This window comes from Pelecanus crispus, chromosome 1, assembly GCF_030463565.1.
Source record: "Pelecanus crispus isolate bPelCri1 chromosome 1, bPelCri1.pri, whole genome shotgun sequence".
Lineage (NCBI taxonomy): Eukaryota > Metazoa > Chordata > Aves > Pelecaniformes > Pelecanidae > Pelecanus > Pelecanus crispus.
Window position 1 is genome coordinate 219,525,665 of NC_134643.1, and position 25,761 is coordinate 219,551,425.

The following is a 25,761-nucleotide window of genomic DNA, read 5'->3' on the forward strand; positions in this document are numbered from 1 at the left end:
TTTTCCCTGCTCCCCACTTCATCAGTGTAGTGATTTAAACAGCATAAAAGCAAGAACTATAATGATCCTCAAAAGATACAGCAAACAACTCCAATTATCTGTGGAACGATTCGTTTTCTGCATGGAGTATGGAAATACTCTGGAAAAAGAAATTGTCTATGCATCCCCCTGGGGACTGTAATGTTTCTCTTCCAGTATTTCCTTAACAATATTGAAATTTTTATTTTGAAAGTAAAACTAAATCTTCCTCTCTTTCCCTTTGTCAGCTAAAAAAATGTATTTTAATATCTTGTCACTTACATTGACCTTGCTTTTAATGTAGTAACATTAGTGGTTTTATGCACTATAAGCATTATTTAAAAAAAAAAAAAAATACAAGCTAGCTGCTTCTACTGCTATACTTTAAAAGTAAAAACCTTTTAAAGAATAGATTGTTTAAGATCCCAAAACATTAACATATTCTACATGCAAATTTACACAACAACTTAGCTAAATTCAGGTTCAGCCCCAAAAGGTCAGTTGCATAACTAGACTTACACAAAATACAGGGGTGTTTAGAGCTTGTAACCCCTTCTGCACACCTAGTCTGCATTTTTTTCTTTTCTTTCTTAGCAAAACCAAAATAACTTTTCCCAGTGACTTCATATTGATACTTATAATGACTATGGCTTACGAGGAACTCCTATATCAATTTGTCTTACTAAAAACATTTATAGCTATATTTACATAACAATGAATTTAAATCATTAAGGAAAAAATTCCTCAGTCCTCTCCACACCGAAATGAAAGCTTAACATAAAATAAGGATAGTATTTATTCAAAGCCCAGATGGTATTTAAAAATGTCTCATGAGCTGTAACACATGTACTAAAATGTACTATGTAGGTAAGGAAGAGCTTAGTTTCCCACAATTTTCCCCATTTTCATAAACCCCTTTGTAGTATTTGTTTTGCTGGAGTGAATTGGGGAACAATGTAAAGAACCAAAGTTCTTTTGAGTCCAACTCAAATTTAGATAAGCATCTTAAAGTTTTGAAGGTTATGGTTATCATTACTTATATCACACTGAAGTCTCTGCAAACAGATGGTTCCAATTATAAAGTCAATATTTTCAAAGAGCAACAAATGCTTTTTTGAAATAGGAATTGTGATGAGTACTGATCAATAAATATTTCTGCAGTAATATGAGAAATATATAATCATTTGGCTACATTTTTCCTAATGATGGTTATATGTCCTTTTAAAAACAAAGAAATGGCAGAAGAATCTGCTCCCACTGTTTTAGCCTTTGGCTACTGAAATAATTTTTCCCTTTACCATGGGAAATAATTATTATCCTCACAGACCCATAAAGGTACCTTCTGATAGTGGGAAAAAAAATCTGAAATGGAAAACAAAAATATGTAGAAATTTTACAGTAGACCCAGGAGGTGGATCCCACCATGTCAGGAGGGTTTTTTTAACCTCAGTATATCTGTGCTTCTGACTATCCATTAAATAGTATTTTATACTTTTTGGACAGAAGTAGTAAATGCTGTGAAATCAGCGACTACAAGAGATGAGGATCTAGTTTAAACAGCTCACTCATTTTTGCAACACCTTCCACAACAGTGTCCTCAAATGGGCTTGCAGTATCTTTGGCCTAGCACAGACTCTGTAAAGAGTGCTACCTCCTGGTTTCTATACCACAAGCATATTTTTAGAATCATAGAATGCTTTGGGTTGGAAGGGACCTTTAGAGGTCATCTAGCCCAACCCCCCTGCAGTGAGCAGGGACAGCTTTAACCAGATCAGGGTGCTCAGAGCCCCGTCCAACCTGGCCTGGGATGTTTCCAGGGATGGGGCCGCCACCACCTCTCTGGGCAACCTGTGTCAGGGCTTCACCACCCTCACTGTAAAAAATTTCTTTCTTATATCCAGTCTAAATCTATTCTTCTTTAGTTTAAATCCATTACTCCTTGTCCTGTCACAACAGGCCTCGCTAAAAAGATTGTCCTCATCCTTCCTATAGGCCCCCTTTAGGTACTGGAATGTCGCACTAAGGTCTCCCTGGAGCCTTCTCTTGTCCAGGCTGAACAACCCCAACTCTCTCAGCCTGGCCTCATAGGAGAGGTGCTCCAGCCCTCGGATCATTTTTGTGGCCCTCCTCTGGACCCGCTCCAGCAGGTCCATGTCCTTCTTGTGCTGAGGGCCCCAGAGCTGGGCGCAGTACTGCAGGTGGGGTCTCAGCAGAGCAGAGCAGAGGGGCAGAATCCCCTCCCTCGACCTGCTGGCCACGCTGCTTGTGATGCAGCCCAGGATGTGGTTGGCTTTCTGGGCTGCAAGCGCATATTGCCGACTCATGTCCAGCTTTTCATCCACCGGTACCCCCAAGTTCAGAATTCTCTGCAGGGCTGCTCTCATTTTTAGACATATCCTGTTCAAAGTCAGATCTTACCTGACTTGGCAAAACTAACAGAAATGGACATATTTGCAAGTACCTACCTATAGGGCTTATGTCAACAATAATAAATGGTGATAATTACATACAAAATAATCTGGGGGTCTGAGTCAGCACTACATTACTCCAGTGGGATAACTGTAGTGCAAAACAAGACTAGCATAGGGCTGGGGGAAGGTTCATTATTACTGTTGTTATAATTCTCTTGCATTTCCATGACAAATTACACTGCTATAATTAGAGGTCCCACCTGCTTTCCATGATGCCTCCTATCACTCCACTTGCCCTAATGATCACTCTTTTTTATGCAGTGAAGAAAATCATGCATATCTGCACCTGTTGGAAATATCTGTTAACTCTGAGGGCTGCTGGTGGTGTCTGTGGATTTGTGTCACGTATTTCACAATTGAACAAAATAGAAGGAAAGTCTTAACTTGCCAAGATCATATGAGCTGTCAGTGGTATAGGCAAATTTCTCAGTTCCTAGCTCTTTGCTCTAATCTGTAAGACTTCTGCTCTTTTGTGTGCAGCTACAACCCTGGAAATTATTCTTCCCCCAACAGGTAGGTTCCTTTCCCCTATAGGTAGCCACAGGGTAGCTTTATTTACCCTGTCTCCACAGTAATATTTCATTTCTAAGCTCAGAGAACTCTCTCTTGGGGTAAAAAGAGTAATTTGTTCTGCAGGTTAAATCTATTCTTGGTTTTTCTGATGAGATGAGAGACTAGCAATTACTGTGACAGATGGAGTGATGATTTTTATCATGTGGAAACTTGTCCACAGGAATGAAACTGAAATCTCCAAACCCATTTCTCATATTGGCCTTTAGACAGTTGTCAGGTAATAATTGTCATTAACTTTTGTCACTGTGGACAATATTTGAATTAGTGAATGGCTCCATTAGCTTGTTACTGTAGCACTCCTAAGCAGAGTGACACTTACTGTCAACTTTTTTGTCATTTATTCTGAATACACTTGAACCAGATATGGAGCCAATATCAAAAATGGGGGTTTAAATTTCTCCCAACACTCAGAAGGATTTGAACATTGTGTCTTGAGCTTTAGTGCTCTATCATTTTGGAAGAACTGCTTCAAATGGATTTTTAGAGACCAGAACAAGATGTTTGAGAGGGTGCTGACACATACTGAAAATAAACAATAATGTGTCTCACAGAAATGACCATTTCAAACAACACAGTTATGATGTGGACTTAGTTATGAACTGACTGGATTTTCATGAGCTAATCTGAAGCATCACTCTTCAGGCAGGAACCAGTTAAAAGTGGCCTGGTACTTTTCTAGTGTCCTGGTTACGGTCTTCACAATTAATCCAAAAAAAGACATAGGAACCAGCATTCAATACTTCAGGAGCGTTTTCTGTGTCTTACTTAGAGATTGAATTTCAGAGCTTGCTTATAGGCATGGAAAGGAAAGAAACATCTTTCCTTTGTTCCCAAATGTCTCTCCGCAACTCAGTTTGTAATCATAACAGCAAAAATTTTAATAGTAGTGATTTACAGATGTTTTCTTACTGAGAACGGATTTTTTTTCTTCTCTAAAGTCATAGTGAAGAAAATACTGCTACTTAACTAAACTCAGTTAATATTTCTGTCTATTTTATGAGCTAAGAATATATAGTTTAATTTCCATGGGTGCAGAATATGAACAAAAGAGGATCTGTAGTACAACAAAGCAATGTATCTCTGAAAATCAAACCATATATTGAAAAAATATAAAAAATTATCCAAATGATGGAATAGAAACAAACACCTTAGGTTTCCCCTTTTTAAAAATTTCTTCTATTCTGTTTAATAATATTAGTTAACCTTCTCAATATAACTGAGCAAGAAGATTATTTTACTGGTAAGTAAAGCAGAGCAAATAGAATTAAGTGATTTGTTCAACTAAAGAGAATGTCAGCAGCACAACTGGAAATAAAGCCCAGCAGCTCTAACCTGAAGCATCTCTTCTTAACCTGAAAGACTTCTGTAACTTTATATAATTAAACACTTGAACTGTAGAGATTTTATGCCTTTACAGGTTAAGATTCTCCTGCAATCATCTCTCTGAGTTTTTAAAAGGTACATCTTCCTAATCATTTTAATTAGTAGTGTCCAAAATAGAAAACTCCTAATTAAAAAAACAGAAAGCGCATAAGAGAGTCTATAGGAATGTTTGTGCCTATTAGAATCAGAGATTCATCCACGCAAAATAACATGAAAGCTGAGGCTGAAAGGCAGCATCAGTTTTCTTTCATTATCTACAACAGTTTCAGGACTGGATCATTTACTTAAAGAGAACACTTGAGCCAGGATTAAAACGAAATTATAGGAAACTGTTCCAGTTAAGACTTTTTAATTTGTTAATTGAAAGTGATAAGGAAAATCCACAATTAATTTGTATAGTTTCCAAAAGATCCTAAATAATTTAGAAGTCTCAGGAATCTGATTCACAAGCAGAGACAATCTACATTGAGACATTGCGTTTGAGTTGCAGACAGTTAATCAACACAGTTTACACTGATTTTGTTTTGCCTTATAATATATAACTATAAAATATTGCAGTTCTGGAGCTGCTTTCAGAAGCAGCACAACCCAGTCAAGCATAATGGGTGTGTAGTTGTATGCATCTGGGCTGTATCTTGTCAACCACTGCCGTGTGTGTTTTCCCGCGTGTGAGTCAAAGTCTCCAAGCTTATTTTTAGAAAGGTCTAGGTACCAGAGTTAACGTACTTGAATTTCTAAAGATGTTTTTTAGGGAGTGAAGGCCATAGGACTTACATACCTAATTCTCACTGAAATCACCAATAACAAGATGCTTCGACTCCTACCAGTATAAACATCAGTACCCAAGCCAGCCTGTGTGATGACCAGTTTAATCTTTTAAATTGCTTAGGGCTTGCCATTATGCTCTGTGCCTCTGAATGCCTCGGTTTGTGTATAGATATGCCTTAAAGTCACTTCTCAAGACAAAAAGTCACAGTGTTCATTTTTTAAAATGCCACCTTACAGTTTAAGGGAGCTACTTTATCAATAGTTATTTTAACCATGTACCTTCTATTTTCTAAAAATGTTTTTTCTTTGTGACTATAGGATTAATTTGTTTCCATTGACACTGAATAAGTTGAACCTCAGTATTGCCTGTTTTGCTGTTCAAAAATCCACAGAAAGAATTGTGCACTTATTCCCTTCCACTGTCTTTAAGCAGTGCTGTTTAGTAGGGCTAGTTTACAGCTTGCTGTCTGTGGTTGGACTGTTTAAAATGCAGATCAGTCCAGAAGCTGATTCCAAGGTGTTACAACAGGAAAAAGTACAAATGTGCTCCAATTCTAATTTTAAGTATTTAGAGCATTTAAACCCATTTGCCCAAACCAACCTAATTTCCAATTTTGTAATTATTTGAAATTTTCACATAAAATAAGTAAATGAATACAACTAAACAGTAAAAGTTCATTTTAAATTCAAGAAAGGTGGTTGCATTTATGTGGGGCAAGTTGAAGACTCAGTTTCATAATATCCATGCTTTTTACTGCTTGTTTGATAGGTTCCATTTTCAGGTTGCCAGACATTTCAAAAGACTCAAAATATGGCTAGATGTGTTTTGGGAGATATAATTCCCATATTAAACACATGGGATTGGAAAGGGGACGATGAGAACTCCTGTACAATGTGAATTTCAACAAAGATGACAAGAGCCTCCCTGAAAGGCAGCCACACACAATTACAGTTATATGCATCATTTTGACAATATGCTTGCTCCCAGCGGGTTATTGTGAAGAAAAAGGCTGCACAGGTATTAACAAATGAGAAAGGACACTGTAGCAGTGAGCACCAGAGAGGCCCACCACTCACACCTTTTTCAAGTGCAGTTATCTTAATTGCCTGCTAGGATCAGTGAATATTAATCAGCGCCTTCTCAGCTGTCCCTTCATGGCCTGTGGAGGGATCCCAGTGATCCCTAAAATTAAGTGAGGTGAGCACAAGCAGTAGTACTTAGCGTTGCAGACATACACGAGTCTGACTGCAGAGACTACCAGAGTGTAGTGACCCTTGTGTGCTTACGTGGAGGCTGTGGGAATTCAGCCACACATTGGAAGTAGCATCACGAATCAATCATTAAGATTCTGGACATTATGCTCTCTTTAACCATATGTCCTGCATACATTTCAGCACACTTTTATTTGCGTAGCTCTAAAGAACTACACAATGCTCAGTTACCCTTGAATACCTATGCAAATGGCATGCTGTTTTCTGCAAGATGCTGCTCTAGAGCCCTGTGCCAATATTATCCTCTCCCTTCAATCCCCATCGGTGAGAAAGTTGTGGTGGTCCCATAACTGATGTCATTAATCTAATTCATCAAATACCTTAAAATAATTTTTATGTTATTAAATAATAACACAAATTGCCATTAGTAGCAGGATGCTATTGTCTCAGACAGAATTGGTTTTCAAAGAAGCTCTATGAGATCATTGTGAAACCTCTTTTAGAGACTGGGAAACAAAGCAGAAAATCATTAACTGCCTTGCCTAAGACTGCAGATCACAGTGTCAGCCAGAACAGGGGCTGGCTTCAAAAAACTAATCTTGATTTAAAAAGCAAGCCAAATACTTTCAATCCAGGCACCCAAGCACCATAAGGAGGATCTGCAAGTTTACAAAAGCTAGACTAAACATGAAAAAAATTTTCACTTATTTTTATTTTCTTGGGAGGAATCATGTTCCCAAGCTTTTCTCCCATGACTACAAAGTCTGAAACCCCACCCTTAGTTCCTTCCCCTACATGTACGCAAAAATATTGATGCAATCACATGATCAAAGGCTTAAAAGGAAAGCAAATACCTATGGAAAAAGAAAATCACACAAACCAACAATATCAGGGCTGCCCTTTAGCAAAAAGTATGCTGGCAACTAGAGTGCCAAAAAGATTTCAGTAAAGGCAGGGAAGTCGGTTCTGAGCAAAACTGAAGCATTTTTTAAGTGTGTCTATGTAGTATTGAATGTAATGAAGTTCTCGGTGCAAAGACTGAGAACCCAACATTTTGTGTTACATAATGCAGAAACAAAGTCTTCTGCTTGTAGAAAGAGTGTTATATCTATGAGCTGTGATTTCCTTTTGCTGCCAATAATCTTCTAATTGTACACATAATTGTCAATAACGACAGAGGCCAGAACATGAATGCTCTGCATCCGTTCCCACGTGGTGCTCTCAAAGGAAAACTTACTACTCCAAAGTTCTCTCTCTACTCCTGCCTTCAACGGGACCCATTTTCAGCTGTTGCACATTGACATAGTCCTGTTAATATTAATTCACATGAACTGATAATTTGATCAAAAACTAAATTACTTTTATCTTAAAATGGGAGTATATTGTTCTAGACCTCCAAATCTCCCAGGAGCTAAGATAGGCCACCATAAAAGCAAGGGTTATAAACTTGAATTTATTATAGACAAATAAGGCTTTGGCCTATGAATTCTCTTTGCCAATTAGGTTAATGAGCCTTGACAAAACAATCATCTGAGGAGTAGCTGACAAATTATCTGGAGCAGTAATTTGAAAGGCGTTGGCTGGCTTACAAGCATTTCAATTGGGAGAACATGACATCATGTTCCTCTTCCTCTGGAAGAGTTATTTGTCAAACCAAATTTCTTGCAGTTCAGCAGCAGATTCTCAATATTGGAGCACTGAGATATGACAAAAACTGCAGTTACAAAAAAAGTGAATAATCCCTGTCCCTTCCTCCCCAAACCTGAGGCTGAAAAATTCTGATGAAAAACTCTTTCGAGGAAGCCTGCAGGAAGACAGGGACATTTTTTTTTTTATATTTGACTGGAGACCATGGAAGTATATAATGGGGAAGAACAGGGTTTTGAGGAATTCAGGTGAGTAAAAGGAGATCTTTCAAAATAGCTGGTCAATATTTGGAAGATTTTTTGCAGTACAACTTCCAACAGAGATGGTGGTATCACAGCTGCAGATTTAAAACAAAATCTTTTTATGGATTAATTCTTCTAAATATTCAACAGAGTACAGCCCTGAGACACATCACCTCTGTGAAATTTAGGACTGTGTACCATGAACACTTCTGCAAAAATAGCCACTTGGATTAGGGATTAATACTTTTCTAAAATCTGTTCTGCAACTGTGAATGTTGAGTCTATTTGGAGATCGGATCATGGTATATACTGTAAAGCTGTCACTTTGCTCACCAAAGACATTTGGTGAAATATTATTTCAAATGTCTTCCTCCACAGTCAACTATTCAAAGAGTCCTGTGGAAAAGATGACAGTATTTGAGAACATCGAAAACTGTCATATTTTCCGTTTGAATGTTATTTCGCAGTGGGAAGGAAGTATAAATTATAGCAATCAGTTGCCTCTACCACAGCATGTAGCAGAACATAGTGCAGAGCATTTAACCATAAGTTGAGTCTTTTCTTATCTTTTGTATTCTTTTTGCAGTTTTTCTTGGACTGTTGAAATAAACAAACTGATTAAATATACAGGCACTAGAGCTTAATTTTACATCAAAGTAAAATGAAGAGAAAAGAAACCTTGGTCTTAAAGAGCATTGTTAACTGACACTCAGTAGAACAAAATCCAGCTTTTTAAGTCCTGATGTCAGGTCATCAAATATCTGATGACCAACTGTTCAATCAATCACACAATAAAGCAAAAGGATGTAGTGAATTATACCTTCAGGTGGCAAAATGGCCTAGTTCTATGAGCTCTCCAGGGCTCCACTGATTATTGGCATCTGAGTATCTGGTCTCCAGGAAGTAGTCTTAACAGATTCACCCTTTTCCCCCAACCTATCTCCATAGTCCTGACAGTTGTGTCTATAGAGATTGACCATTCGGCAATGAATTGCATCTCTCTGTGGTTAGCAAGCCAGAGTCTAATCCTCAGTGCTCCCAATACACAACTCCATGGCCCCCAAATCCCCTCGAACCCAGCTGTTCAACTTTGTAGTTCAAGTTGGTCCCTTCCTTTGTGAAGGGACCATTTTAAAAGTAAGAGTCTTTTTATAATGATCTCTTCTATTGTCTGGCTCTAAACATACAGAAGCACTGTGATGCTTACAGATAAATTACTCGTACGTACACTATACCTAAAGACCTGAAGTAATTTTACTACTTTTTGGCGAGTTATTTCCTTTAAGATAATATTTGCAGAGAAATTAAAATATTGTGGGCAGATCTGTTAGTGCCTGGCATCCTTCTGGAGTTATTTATACCTTTATAAAACACTGCCCTTATCAGTGTTTTTCACCCAAACTTGCACTGGCCTGAAGAGCTTGACTAATCACTTTGTCCAGTTATTAAGCATCTTTTTACACATTCTAGAAGCTACACAGTTTTCATTCTAATAAACTGACAGCTTTTGCATGGTCTTACCACATCTGTTGCATTCTTCACTAGTATTTGTCTTATTGCTTGTTTAATTTAGCTTTCCACTTCATAGCACTGCAATGCCTTTCACAGCTGTTTTTCTTATCCCTGGGGTTTCTTTCCTGTTATTGTATCTTACATTAATTTACCATTTTACTTTCCACTTACACACTTTCGCTCTTCTCTTCCCACTTTACTCTTCTCTTTGAAAAGTGTTTCTGTAGAAAATGTCTATGATCAAAGCTCCAAATACAATTATTTTTCTTCTACTTTACAATATAAAAGATGATAGTTTCTTCCTGACAAAGGAAGCACCCAACATCTTCTTGAAAACTTGTGCCTAACTCTTCCTCTATCTCCCAAGCCTTGTTTGCAAATAGTTTACCGGTATCTTAGTAGACTATAGAAGAATAGCTGGGTTATACTAGCATAGTTTTGGATAGTATGTTTTTCTTTATTAAATATTTCTCAGGAGGCAATCACTGACAAAATTTTATAGACATGTCTTCCATTGCTTCAGTTATGGAAATGTTCATCGTTTTAGGTTTTACAAACTCTCCTCTCAGAGCATAGCTAGCCTACGGAATGCTAAATTTTAGATGTATTCTCAACCACGACTTGCTGCAGGAGGTGACTATTTTTTGCTCAATTTCTTCTGAATGGCTTAGGCAGCCACCCTATAAACCCAAAGATGCTCAGTGAACAAAGTGTGCACAACACAGAAATAAAATGACTGAGTCAAACCAAATTACTACAGCTTTCAGTGAAGTCTTAGTCACTTTCTTTACTCACAGAGAAACAAATAATGAATTCAGTTGTAAAATGTGATACATATTATGTAACCTATTTTAGAGCACCATTCCAATGGATCAAAACATTGCCTGTGTTCATCACTGGATTTTGGATGACCAAAATTATATACCGAGGTAGCATATATCTTCCAGTGGTGCAGATGTGAAAGCATGGTTAAAAACAAGCACAAGCTGTAGAAAAAGAAGATCTATGGTGAAGATGCAAACTATGAGATAAATCCAGTGATGTTCATGCACTCTAACGAAGGAGGTGAGGAAGAAGCGCATGCAGTACCTGGTGATCTCAGAGTCAGGGAGCAGGCCTACGTGGTAGTGGGGATAGGGAGCTGTAAGAAGGAAGCTTTTGTCACACTCGACAGGGGAATAGTGCCTAGGAGAAGGTGGTTTATCACACAGTTTGTTCACAGTGCTGTAAACAGGTTCAGGAGGCCTGGTGATACAGAGACAAGAGTAAAAGATCGGTGCATATTAGTGGCCGAGAGTATAGAGAAAACACAGCAAGCATTTTAAAAGCATGCATAGCAAATCTGTCAAGACCTTTTCAGCAGGGCTTTTCTAACAAGTGTGCTGTTAAAGGAAACATTAGACTTTGATAACACAGTATTACAGCATACAAGCAACCGCATATAAAGATACACACAATATACGTGGGCCATAAAACTGGCTCATGGGAAGTGTGGCACTGAAAGGAAATGTCTTACGTCTGAAGTTCAGTGATGAATTTTCCCACATGCTCTGCTTTCTTTTTTTTTAATCTAACAATATTACTTCTGCACAGCTTTCTGTGATCTTCATTTTGAGCATTGCATAGAATAAAATAGGATGTTTATTACCTGAAAAGCAGTATTTTTTTACCCATTAATTTAAGATAAAGATGAAGTACATATTACTCGTTAATACAACGTATTCCTGCCCCAATGAGCTGGGGCTTTGCAAGTAGAGCTGTGGTCAAAGTGAGCAATACCCTACAACAACGCTGATGGTAACAAACTATGTAAGCAATTCATCTCATTGGCAGGCAATTCGTTTCATTTCAAGAGTTCTTTGCTCTCTTTTTGGATTCAACCTTCAAAATCTGATTATGCAGGCCACATCTCAAACAGTTAACCTCATTGACAAGGCTACTGCATACGCACTTGCACTGCTGCTTGAAATTACAGACAGCAGCCTGTGAAGCTAGGTATGAAGAATAAGATCCTAAAACTGACACTGACAGGTCAGCTAGCATTTCTCTCCTGCTGCCTGGAGTCCAACCGCTTGGGAGAGGCAATACTTACCACAACCCTCCCAGGGATCCGCCTGGGGAGAGGGGAGAGGGGGATGCAGCCTTTAGTACCAACCAGCCAGGGATCCACAGGAGACAACCAGCAAACAGTTTTCCAAAAAATGCACCACATAGTACATTTCCCATCATGCAACTTCTCCAACTACTGCATTGGTCCCAGCAGATACCTGTGGGCCTACTGGCAGAGTGAAACTTGACTCATAATTTCAAGTTTCTGTTCTAAAGAGTGCCAAGACGCCATTGCTGTCAGCCTCCCTTCTGCCAGAAGATCCAGGGTATGGCACAGTCTTTAATCACAGCAATATGGTATTAGCTAGATGAAAATCTTATTTCAGAAGCCTGAAAATATCAAGAGGCCAAGCAGTTAATGAACTCTTTTTGTTCTTCTGGCTGCACTGTGCCTCACATGGGTGTGGTTTTTGCTGTGACTTTCACAGGTACCCGAATTTATTACAGCTGTGGATGCACTGGCAGATACAGAGAACATATTTTCCTTTGTTGTTAGCTTCTGGTTTTATCCTTTGGGGGAAAAGGAGTAGCTGCTTTACTTAAAAATTGGTCTCACTCAATGCTAATAACATTATTCATAGCAATCTGACATATGATTTGAGAACCCTCTGTGCCTGATTTTCCCAGGAAAAGCTTTACAGTTAAAAAAATGGCAATTTAAGATTACCAAATATCAAAATAGCAAAGCTGTCACTCATTTGGTTATAAAGCACTCCATCAAGCATTTAGTAAAATCTCTTTAAAAATATTTAAGGTAGCAATTCTTTTTTATCAGCATATTTCACGCTTTTTTTCAGAGGGTTGGATTTAATAATTTATTTACTAAATCCATTGCTGCTTTCAATGCAAAAAATCCAGAGAAAAAAACACTTCTATTATTTTACTTTAGACCAATACTGTCTTTTATTCCCTCAGAAATCACTTTTGCTTTTAGGCACTGTATTAAAGAACAAGTACAAATATCAAATAAATGATACCTACTATGAAAATTGAAGAAATATTGCCCCTGTGCAGGAAGATGAATAAAACCTGTAGATTTCTTCATGACTTAGAAAACTAACCAGTCCATAAACAACTTGCTAGCTTTCTATATTCAGGTTACTTGTCTCCTCTGAGTGGTAGATGGCATGAGAATGTCGCTACCCCTTAGATATATTGTGAATGCTCAAACTACACTGAGTCATCAGTGAGTGACCATCCAACCTTGTGCTGAGACACAAATCATGCCACAGAGATGGATAGATACGAGGGATTGCTCTGTTAATTGACAGTTACAAACTGCTTCCAAAGCCAAAATGAAGGTAAATGTTCAACATCTACCTAGATATTGAAACAAAATTAGTCCTTCAAAGATAAACACAGAGCCCTAACAAAATGTCTTGCGAAGCCCAGCAAATTTTAAAACATTTATTATTTTTCACTCCTTTCAGTCTTGCTGGGTGGTAAGATAACACAAAGTTGGAAAAAGTCATTGAGCTGATGTATAAAGTCCTCCACACATTGGTATTATATAAGTGATACTGTGACCTACCTAACAACATACCCTCTGTAACTGAGCTGAAGAGAAAGGTCTTAAGGTTAAGAAAAGGAACTTCTTATCCTTTCAAAGCTTGGACTCTTTGCTTAGAATAGGATTCAGGCTATCAGCTAATTCCAGTTATTTCTTGTAAGGCCTATGAACTGGTCTGAGATCATCATAGCCACCTATTTACCATCAGATGCCATTCTTCAAGGTCATTAAGATCATGGACTAAACTGATTCTTTAGATACTTTCATACTACTCAGATGCTTATGCTAATACTGCCAACTGCATAGCTGGGCCCTGGCTGCACATTCTATTAGCACAGAAAACAAGAACTTGAAAAATAAGCAGTACGTAACTTCAAGGATCCAGTGCAGATCAGAATAAACTTATTTTCTCTCTCAATTTGATTTAGTAATTATAAATTAAATAGTGTAAAAATAATTTAAAGTTGGGGTGAAAAAAGGAAATGAGGAGAATAATTAAAACATACTGGGCAGATCACTGTCCTGGTCATGCAAACTGTGCTTTGTGTAGGCCAGTAATCCTTACAAGTAATGTGAGATACTTGCTGCAACCTACTATCTTCAAATATCCTCCTGACTCTTCCCCTTCTCTATTGCAAACTAGTACCCAGCTACAATAGTACCTACCTACTTTGGAAGACAACAATCTAAAAAAAAAGATAATTATGAGGACCACCCATCCTTATTAAATTATTCATCTAATGCGGCATTTTCTCTTGTCATTTGTATTTCTCCTCACTGGAAGAAGAAGAAAGAACTTCTGTCCAATGGGATCAGCCCACCGGATAAATCCTGTCTCACATACCTTCTCCCGTGCTATGACAGAGACAGGTTGTATTCTCTCAAAGCATGGGACAAGGACACTGCTATTTAGAAAGAGTTTCTAATATGCCATTCTGAAAAAATACAGTCAAGGTCACCTCAACTTTTCTTACAAAAGAATTAAGAGCCAGACTGAACATAAACATTGAGGCCTTATTTTATGATGCAATTAATTCTTCAAATGAATTTAAAAACATGTAGCAGGTCATTTAGCATGCTGTAACAAAAGTGTAAAAGCTAGATATATATTATTTAAGGACTGATTCACTGTAGTTTGTTTGCAATTGCATCACTCAGATACAGCAAGTACAACTTCAGAGGTTTTGTTTTATGTAAAATAAATACTAAGCAATTGTTGTAATTTTTAACATGAGAAAGAACAAAAAACTACATTACGGAATTGATTTTGTCCATTATCTTCATTTTTTTAATACTTATGCAAAAAATCCCCTTAAATGCCAAATACTTCTTGGATAATTGTAATATCTATTTTAATGAGTAATTATCTAATATGCATCTACTCTGAAAAAATAACTAACAGCTGCTGTAACTTCTTATTTAGCAGATCTGCTCCCTTTCTGTCTTCAAACTGTATATTTAGTGACATACACTACAGTCTCTATCAGTGAGCTAAAAACCAAGCTCTGTGATAAATGAGAACAGCAACTGCTAGGTCTAGATGGACAGCAATAATTAGGTTAGCATGAGAATCAGGCATACAATAGTAGAGGAAAGGCAACAGAAAATGTAAGTAGTAGCAGAGCTTGGCTTGAGCATGCCTCAGTAGATAATTCAATCACAAGAGAGAGAATCAAGTCACTCAATGCCACAAGGTAAGCTTTTAAACAGTAGTATGAACAGCAGACAGTCATAAACTAGTTTTCTAGGAAAAAAAAAAAAATGAAAGCTGGAATTGTTGATCAGTATAGACCTAAGTGCAATGAGGCACAATTTCCACAGAAAAGTATAACTAATTGGTGGAAAAGCTAACAGTAACGGTGGAAGGTAGCAGATTGATCTGACACTGGTTTTATTTATTTATTTCATAACAGATTGTGTAAAGAAAGTAAATCTTCCTAGTTGTTTGTAGTCCTTACTATTCCTTGTTTGGATCATCATTGTGTTATTGTTTCAGGCTGGCTTTATTGCACAGCAGAAGTTATAAGAAAATGGCATTATTAAAACTGTTCTCTCCTCAGCATCATGCAGGGTCCTCAATTTAATTTTAACTCTTTTTATTGCACAATCCTGTTTGGTAGGGTTCGGCTGCCAACGCATAGTGCATTAAATGTTAACAGTTTCATTTTTTGGATTTTAAAACCTTTTATGATATGGAAAGAAACCAGCTAAGCTTTCACAGCATATTGCGTATGCAGCGCTATAGCCAGGAAATGCTAAATTCGACCTGAGAGAAAATAAATCTCACATTGCTACAAGTTTCCAACATTTTTTTTTTTTTTTTGAGTAGCAATTTTTAATTGTACCCAAGTTCAGTAAAGACAACTAATACATTAGGATTGCTAATATAATGTTGCTGGGAAGTGTGCTAAGAACTGTCTTTAAAAGTATATCACCATTAAAACAAAAATCAATGGCCATTTAATACAAATTAACTCTTCCACTTCCGATAACTAGTGACTTTTTATATATATGTCTTTGACTTCTTTTGGTTTCTTGTTCATATAACCTTCCAGGAGAACCACATACCTTATTGTTCAATAGGTTTATTTAGAATCGAAAGTTGATTTTATTTCATAAGTTGTATCCTGGCAATTCAAATAAGACACACTCACTCATATGACATGTTTATTTCAACTAAGTGAAAGACAGAGCAGGGGTGTGAAGACCCAGAAGAAAATACCAGAAGTACATTACCTTAGTCCTCTCTGGAAATCCTTCTATAATCAATGATTTCTCAGCTTTTCCATTATTAACTGCTATGGGCCTTAAAGTTTTCTGTAACCGCAAAACAAGTGCTTAAGTGCATTTTTTTTAGCACAATAATGAAGACTAAGGATTGCCTTGTTCCTCTTAACAACACTATTTAAACATTTTAATTGGGTTTTCAAATGAAATGGCCTACAAGAAGGCATAAGTATAATTTAGAACTTTTAATATTCTACACCCAATTCTACACTCATTATTCTTAGCCATTAGGAATTAGGAAATGAAACAACTGCTTAATTTGAAAAAAAATCAGTAATGATTTTCTGTTGCAGTAATGGAAAAGGCGGCTGTTTCACATCGGAATGGTGAGACTATCAGACCAAAGGCCCTAGTCCCTTGCAGTGACTTTTTAGGAAACAGGGCCAGTAAAGAATGGCCCTTCCCTGCTCAGCTGCTGAAAAACAGCGGGTTAGGGACCATGTAGACCAGAAATTAAATCCAAGCAAGTTGTGGTTAGTGGGCCTATCCACCATGAATTTGAGTACTTATCCTCATCCATATTTGAACAGTTTTATACTCTTAGGCTTCACAACACCCTATGACAATGAGTCCCAAAACCTAACTAATCATGACATACTCAAAAACCTCTACCTTTTTGTATTTTAAGCCTGTTACTTGGTTGCACATTTATAGCATCTTGTAACATTTCCAAAACTTCTATTTTTCTGTATTTTAGACTTGACAATGTATTGTAAACTCTCTGTATCTGAGCTGTAAAAAAGTGCTAATAATCGTTGCCTTCTCTATGTCACAGGTACTTTTGCAGACCTCTGTTCTCTCTCTCTCTGACATCTTTTTTCTGTACTGGAATTACTGGTTATTTAGCTCCGCCTGGAAACCATGCTACACCCCTGCGCATCTCTGTCACCCTCTTCTGGGGCTTTTTCCAGTTGCCTCCATGTAGTATTCAAGACTTGGATGCATCATAGATTCATACAGAAAAACATCATCTTTTGCACTCTTTTCCTTTCATATCAGATCCTATTTCCATTCTTAATTACCTTTCTGACTGCTCTTGAGTACTGAGCTCACAATGTCACAGAACTAACCACAATCACCCCAAGGTGTCTTTCTGGAGTGGTAATAGCTGCTTTAAGAGTCCGTGTCCATGATACATGTAGTATGTATTTAGGGTTATCTTTTTCCTCTATGCGCTATTAAAAGTTACTTACCATTTCTGTATGTATTATCATTGCCAACCCTACTACCTCATTTCAAAAGTCTCCATACAAGCACTAAAGTAGATTTGACTTTTTTTAAAGTATCAAGTAATAAGTAGCTTCCACTGACTGTATTAGAAATAGTCAAATGCTATTACTTGGGGATCTCTGACAGGCCTGATTAAATATGTGTGGATTACTCAGGACATAACAGATTGTCTGGTGACTTGACAACAACTACATTTTTACTTTAACATAAATTATTCTCCCAAGTTAAGACTTATTATTTAAAATAAATTTGGGGTAGCAAAATGAAATCTTATGATATGCAAACAATTATTATGCATTTGTAAAGTTCAACAATTAGTTTGCTAGAATTTGCTTTTTAAATACATGAAATATAAAACAGTTGCTTTGTAATTTAGCAATTTCATGCTTCATTGAAGGGAACAAATAATAACATAGAGCTAAGAAATACAACTGTGACTTTTTTTTCCAAAAAGCTGTTGACAAGTGTTCTACAAGTAGACATTTTTAGATGATAGCATAACTAAATACTGTACCATTGTATTTGACCACAGGTCCAATTTAAGGTTATGCAGCTGAACTTAATTTTTTCTTTTCTTAACTGAAAATTTAATGTGTATCTTGAATAGTGTTCTTTTAACATTTTTTTTAAATAATTCCTGAGACTGATCAAAGACTAAACCAAGAAAGATAACCTATTATGGGACAACATACTGAATTCAACATAATCATCACCAGGGTCACCAACTTAAGAGCTAGAGCATGAGAACTCTACCTCATGAGAGATGGGGAGTAACCAGTAGCAGCAGCAGGCTGTCATCCTCCAGATGAACAGGCAATGCAGATGAACTATCACAACAAACTGCCTGGTGGGATCACGCGCGCATCATGCAAACCCCAGAAACCTGTGTTCCTCTCCTTTTTTCTACAGAGAGATGGCTCTAGCCTGATACTGCCAGCGTCTTATCAGCAACTTTTCCTACCTGCTCTCTATCTCTGTTTCTTGTCCCAGCCTTCTTGCACAACTATCGATTATCTCAAACCTCATGTCTTACTGTCTGAGGGAGTTGCTGGTTCAGCAGCCCTGAAATTCATTGCTGCTCTTCTCCAGGCTACTTTTCTCCACCGCTTCTTCATGCCTCTTCACCCATTTCTCACTTATGTTATTCCTTGTCCTCAATTCTCCTTCCAAATCCAAGTTTTCTTACCCAATAAATACCAGTCTTCCCTTCTTGTGATTTCCATTCTCACACAACCAGTGACAAGTTCTCTCTCATTTTCACACCCAGTCTCACCATAATGCCTTGCCAAATACACTCCCTCTATTCCTCCAGTCTCTTCAATGTTAAAATCTGTCAGGACTGGGCATTCAGAGCACAGAACAGAATCACCCCTGATTATGTTTCTGTGCCAGAAAGGGCTGGAAGAAATAAGCAGAGAGAAAAATTAGCTTTGGTCTATAATGCTGTGCTCAGTCATGCTGGCCTTTTTAAATAATCTAGTCCAGTATTACAAAATTCTGAGAAGCTTTGATATACCACAGTGTGAGTACAGAATCTTAGAGTTCTACTGCAAAAAAATATTAGATACATTTTGGAGGATAGATGAACTGCAGTTTTTCTGAAAACTTGTATTTGTTGGCATTTAGATAGATCTTTACAAATGCAGTAGAAATACTATGTGAATTCAGTTTCATCAGCTCCCATACTTCAACACTCTGAAGCTATGTATGGAATATTACAGAATCATAGAATCATTTGGGTTGGAAAAGACCTTTAAGATCATCAAGTCCAACCATTAACCTAGCACTGCCAAGACCACCACTAAACCATGTTCCTAAGCACCACATCTACACGTCTTTTAAAGACCTCCAGGGATGGGGACTCAACCACTTCCCTGGGCAGCCTGTTCCAATGCTTGACAACCCTTTCTGTGAAGAAATTTTTCCTAGTATCCAGTCTTGTCCTCTCTTGGCACAACTTGAGCCCATTTCCTCTCGTCCTATCGCTAACTACGTGGGAGAAGAGACCAACACCCACCTCACTACACCCTCCTTTCAGGTAGTTGTAGAGAGCAATAAGGTCTCCCCTCAGCCTCCTCTTCTCCACACTAAACAACCCCAGTTCCCTCAGCCGCTCCTCATAAGGCCTGTGCTCCAGACCCTTCACCAGCCTTGTTGCCCTTCTCTGGACACGCTCCAGCACCTCAATGTCTTTCTTGTAGTGAGGAGCCCAAAACTGAACACAGTATTTGAGGTGTGGCTTCACCAGTGCCGAGTACAGGGGGACAATCACTTCCCTGCTCCTGCTGGCCACACTATTCCTGATACAATTATTACAATATTTAAAATATAATATCACCACAACTTTTAACATAGAATAGAGTAGAATAGAATAGAACATAAACTAAGCCATGTAATTCTCTCTCCATCCCTTAAATGACCAAGTTGTTATGGTTAAAAATAAATGCAATTTAATTTGATAATAATAGTGGTTAATTAAAATTACTTTAAAAATAATAGATATAATTTACACTAAATTTTAAAGCAAAACAAACATGCAACCTTTGCTGTCCCTAGATAAACAAATCCAGCCCCAGGCAAAAAACTGAGCATGAAAATATTAACTTGAACAATTAATCTGCCACAGTTATGAGTAATTTAATAGGAAGAATAAATAAAAAGCATTATCAGTCTCCCCATATTAATATGTATAGTTTATTCTCTTTAGGGCATAGGGACTTGTTGAGTTTGGGTTAGGCATGGTGATATGATTGTTGAGAGCTCACAATTACCTGTCATATTCATATAACTGCATTTGAGTACTTCTACATATCTTTTTCTCATCACTCATATAGTAACATGGGGTCAAAACATGGTGTAAAATTCACCATTTGAAAGTTCTACCTACAGTACTTGGAGATCTTCATCTGGGAAACATGAGTTTCAATTCTGTTCCCACACAAAAACTAACAGTAAATGCAGCTAGCTCCTTTCAGCAAATATACACTTTTAAAACATGCAGAACATTTTGTCAATGGGTGATCTAAGTCAACGCATTAGAGATCCCAAAGGAACAGTTTTCATTACTAAAAACTGCAGTTCTTTTTTCCTATTGTTGTGCTTCATAAAACTATTGTCAGAAAACTGTTATTGATAGTTTTATAACACACAAACCATAATATTATTTGCAATGGTTTAATACTGAAAAGTCAAATCTGTGTATCAATACAAATTTAAAGGTGTTTCTATAAAATATCCTCAATTCAACTAGCAAATTTATATAAGTAAACACGAAACAGTTCAGGAATGCTACTTTCAGTACAGGGAAAACATCCCCTGAGACTTCAAGTTAATGGCTCTTTTTCTCCCTTCCAATCCCCAGCACCTCCTCCTCATCCAGAAAATGTTATTTTGCAAAGATGCATGTAAAAAAAAATCAAACATGCTTTTCACAGCAAAACAGATAACTCAGACAGCTTTTTCATCCATGAATCTTTAATATCTAGCCAGAGTTAAATGTTAAAGTGAATTTTTTATCAGCTGAAGCACAGAAGTTTGATGTTACCATTTTCTGAAGTTAAAAAGGAAGTAAAAACTCAAGATAGTAGTTCTTTATTTTTATGGATCTTTTGCTGATGTTGTTCATTAAAGACAGAAGGAATGAACATCTAAAAGCTACAGGATTTTTAGGCTATAATTTCAGTATTTCTGGAAATAGGAAGGCAGACATCTGCTAAGGAGTAAATTGTAACTTCACTCTCAGCTGTATTAGTAATGAATGTTCCACAAAAAGACTAAAACAAAAAAAAAAACAACCCACTTTTTTTCTTCCTACTGTCATAGAAAACTCGGTTGGAAAGCATCTCTGTAGGTCACCTCATCCAATCTCGTGCTTGAAGCAGGATTATTGCCAACATTAGATCAGATTAGCCATGATTTTATCTAGCCAAATCTTAAAAATCTCAAAGGGTGGATATTTCACAACCCTTCTAAGCAACCTGCTCCAGCACTACTACGCCCACCTGGTGTCTTTTTTTTCTTCTCAAATTGAAATCAGAACATGCAAAGCCAATGTTTGTGGCCATTGGTCCTTCTCTACTGAGAAGAGTTTGGTTTCATCATCTTTGCTACTGAGTACTTATAGGGTGCTCTTAGATGGCCCCTTAATCTCTTCTTCACAACACTAAACAACCCCCAGTTCCCTCAACATGCCTCTAACCTCCCTGTAATTTAGGACTCAGAATCTGTTGGACCCTCTCCTGTTTTTCCACAACCCTCTTGAAGTCGAAGAATGGGAACTGGTCACAGTCTTCTAGAAAATAACATAACTTTTTCTGCTGGCCATGCTTCTCCTAATATAGCCTAGTATGCTGATTACCTGACTGGCAATGAGAGTGCACTCCTGGGTCCACGTTCCTGCTGGCATCCACTGTAACCTCCAGGTCATTTTCAATGAAGCTGCAATTCAGATGTTTGTTTCATGGTCCGTACAAGTGTGAGCAGCTGTTCAGCCTGAAGTGCAGACTTCTTCTTACTGAAATTTATGAGGCTTCTTCTGGCCTCAAGTGCTCGAGTATATCAAGATTGCTCTGGAATATAGCTCTGCCATTTGTCATGTTAACCACTCCCCCTTAGTTTATTATCCTCTGCAAATTTGCTGAGGGTGCACTCTGTGTCATGATCTAGGTCATTGATGAAGATATTCACTGACACCCAAGATATCCTGAGCTACTCTGCTCATCACTGACCACCTGGCAGATGTCAAGTGATGATCATTACCCTTTGAGCCTACAGGTTCAGTAAGTTCCCAACCCCATCTCTTCTTTTAGTCCACTCTTTCTCAGCTTTCGAATGACAGTGCTGTGGGAGACTGTGTCAAAAGCCTTACCAAAGTCTGCCGTTGCATGCAAATAAGCATAGCCATGCTGGGAGAATGCTAATGAGCAAGGTGACAGCATACAATCCAGGAGATACCCAAAAGGGTATCCAGAAGGTTTCCAAACCTTTACAAATCATATCTTCTTTCCAACTATGGATTAGCTGTACATGTTTATCCAACACTTCCTCATGTTTGGATGAGAGGCTGCTGGAGGAGTTTTAAAGGGTGCTCCCCGTGTTACACCTTCTCCTGCCCACAGAAGAGGTGTGAGAAATACCTTTGCAGCCACTCCCCACGGCAACTAGTGGAGAAGAGGAATCACCATGTGCCCCACAGCAGATCCCAGACACACATATGTGGGAGTTATGGCATGGGTCAGGTATGCCTTTGGAAACAGCTGTGTTTTCACCCAACAAAGAGGCATTCCTGCTCAAGGCAGCACCTGTGCTGTGGCACTGGTTGGTATAGGGCAGCTACTGCTCTCCCCTCATCCATGCAGCTAGTCATTTCATCAGGAAAGGCAACCATGCTGGAACAAGCACATGATTTGCTTTTGGTAAATTTATGCTGACTCGTCCAATTACATTCTGGTCCCTTAAATGCCTGGCAAAGATGATGCTGAGTACTTCAGCTTTTTCTATATTATCTGTCATTACCTTGTCTCCCCCCCCATTCATCAGTTTTTCCCTTCACCAAATTTTACCTTCATTTTTGAAAGTAGCACACCTGCAGTATCACTTTTTGTTTTCCTTTATGACCCTTGTAAGTATTCATTCAAATCAATCAGCTTTCTGATTTTGTCATTAAGCAGTCAAACAATGCTTCTCTACATCTTGCATTTTAGTTCATCAGAAAGCTCTTTGCTCAGCCAAGAAGGCCTTCTGCTGAATCCCCCTCCTTCCTGCTTAACAGGAAGTTCATTCCTGAGTTCTCAATAAGGTTTATTGAGAAATCATCCACCTTTCATGGACCCTGTGTCTCTGTGGCAGCATCCCAAGAGATTTTGCTTCGCAATTCTCCGAAAAGGCTGAAGTCTGCTCTTCTGATGTCTACAGTTGTAACTTGCTGACTATCTTTCTGGACTTCCTTTGAATCATGAACTGAAACAACTCGTGGTCACTCTGATCCCAGCTGTTTATCACCACCTCTGCCACTACTTCTTCCCTTTTCGTAAGCAGCAAGTCAAGCAGAGAATTATTCCTGTTTCTCCCCTCTAGCAGCATTAGGAAATCGTCAGCAATGTAACCAAGGATTCTCCTGCATTGCCTGCACAACACTTTAATCTTACTAGAAACTAAAACAAGTGAGGACTTAGTTGCAGAATGATGAAGATTGTATTGCTAGAGTTACTTGGCATATAGCTTTTATCCACTTTTGATCCCACATTCTACTAACCTGAACTTGTGTTATTTTATTTAAATTTTAAAAGTTGACAATTTTTATAAAAAATACAGAAAGGCAAAGCTTCCAACCCAAGTGAATTTAAAATGAATCCATCAAAACAAAAAGTAAATTATGCCTATCACTGACAGCATTTTGGACCAATAATATACACAGCTTACAAAAGCTCAGTAATTAAAAGACAACATCCGACTCCATTAAAACTTGTGGCTGAAGATGGTTTGTTACTTTTCTATCCCTTGTGATTGGATTAAGTTATTTTTTCCCCATAGTTTTATTAAGTAAAAGTTGTACTGAAGTTTTTTCAGACACAGGTTCAATATCAGACTAAAAAATACAACTTTTTATCAACAGAAACACATTTTTGTTAGGCAAAATACAAGCATTTAGGTTAAAAAAACCTTACAACTGGAACAAAAAAAGAGAAACAGAAAAGCAAGAGAAAGTGAAAAAATTGAGTTGAATGTTCAACCATTTAAGCTTTACGCAAGTGAGTTAAAAGAAAGCTTGTCATCAGCCTCACTCAAATCAGGTGTCCAAAGAATTACAAAATTGCAAAAGCCTCTTATAGTGGAGAAGTTATTGTTCCAAATTTTTTTAGCTGGCACAAACGAAAATCTGCCAGAAGTGTTGCCATATTATGACTCCATGGGCAATAAATTTCCTTATGTGATTACCATGTAAATTAGCCCTGAAAACCTATTATAGCAAGAAGTAGGTAGTTTTAATAGATAGCTCTGCAGTAGTTGGCAATCATCTTAATTATAAAAAATTATGTGAGGAAACTTAACTATAAATGCTGCAATCAAGGGATCTATAGGTTTCACTAAAATTATCAATATGTTAATTAACTTCTGAAAAGATTTTAAGTCTTTCTAAACTGGTCAGCAACAAAGACTTTCCAAATATCTTCTTGTTTTAATGGCAGACTCATCAGCAAATCCTATGGCATTGCACAGAAAAAGTGCATTCACTATTCTCCGCTTACAGCTGTGAAAATCACTGTGAGAATTAGCTGTGGCATTTTCAATAGTCCCACTTGAATCAGCAGGCAATAATTAGCTACATGAACATCTTAAAAAAAAAAAAAGGCTCAGCATCATTCAAGGGTTAAATGGTTCAGTTTTGAAGGTCAGAGCTTCTTGGCCATTGTAGTCAGAGGAGAAACCTGGTCTCTGGCTCTTGTTTGGGTGTCTCTCAGATAGCGCTGTATGACATATGTCCAGTGAGGAAATGCGATTGCACGAAGTGTCATTTTTCTTATGACTGCATTCATTTTATCTCTGTGCTTTTGCATCCTGGGTATCAGTGTAGCATATAAACTATTATCACTAATATAATTAACTCCATAATAGCCTCCTCCTTTTCAACAGGTCAAAGTAAATACTTGTTTAGAACTACGAGATTTTAATCTGATTTGCTCTGTTGCATTCAGAGTCTGCTCCTACTACTCGACACCTTCATTTCTGCCAGCACCACATGCCTTCCAGAGAAGGTCATGCTTGTAGAGTCAGCCTCTCCTGTCAATAGTGCCAATGCCACAGAAGACTTTGGATATCAGCCCTTCATTAGACAACACACTAATCTGGAAATCCGGATAGGAAGAAGAACACAGGAGAGGAGCATCTCAGAGAATATACATGGCTTCTCTGGGCATTCATTTCTTTCCCCAAATGATACAAAACGGACATTGGTGTGAATACCTCAGTCAAGAACCAGACTGTGTCAGTATTTGGTTTTACTGTCAGGAGCTAAACCAGCAAAATTAACTGTTTAAAAACAAGCTAAAAATATCAGGATAGGAATACATCTTTCTTCCTAAAAAGATCAAAAAGACACACTAATTAATTTCAAAATATACCCTGAACTGTTCTTTGAGCAAGTATGCTTTCTACTGGATATCTGCTGAACTAATGGGCTAGGACTGTCATTCTTCTCTATGACTATTTTTTCTTTTTTTATTTTCTTTCTTTCTTTTTTTTTTTTTTTTTTGTAGAAGTAATTTGAAAATTAAAATCAGCTACATGGAACATAATGAAA

At 37.7% G+C, this 25,761-nt stretch overlaps 1 protein-coding gene across 7 annotated transcripts in view; it reads right to left on the reverse strand.

Annotated features, from left to right (window-relative positions):
• The window catches only part of DLG2 (discs large MAGUK scaffold protein 2), a 677,470-nt gene that overhangs the window by 257,454 nt on the left and 394,255 nt on the right, over nucleotides 1-25,761 (reverse strand). For 5 of the 7 annotated variants that reach the window (XM_075727693.1, XM_075727696.1, XM_075727698.1 and 2 more), the window contains one exon: nucleotides 10,916-11,071. The exons of the other annotated variants lie outside the window; for them this stretch is intronic. In XM_075727693.1, the coding sequence (XP_075583808.1) occupies nucleotides 10,916-11,071 (156 nt within the window). The remainder of the gene's footprint in view (nucleotides 1-10,915; nucleotides 11,072-25,761) is intronic. 7 annotated transcript variants of the gene reach the window in all.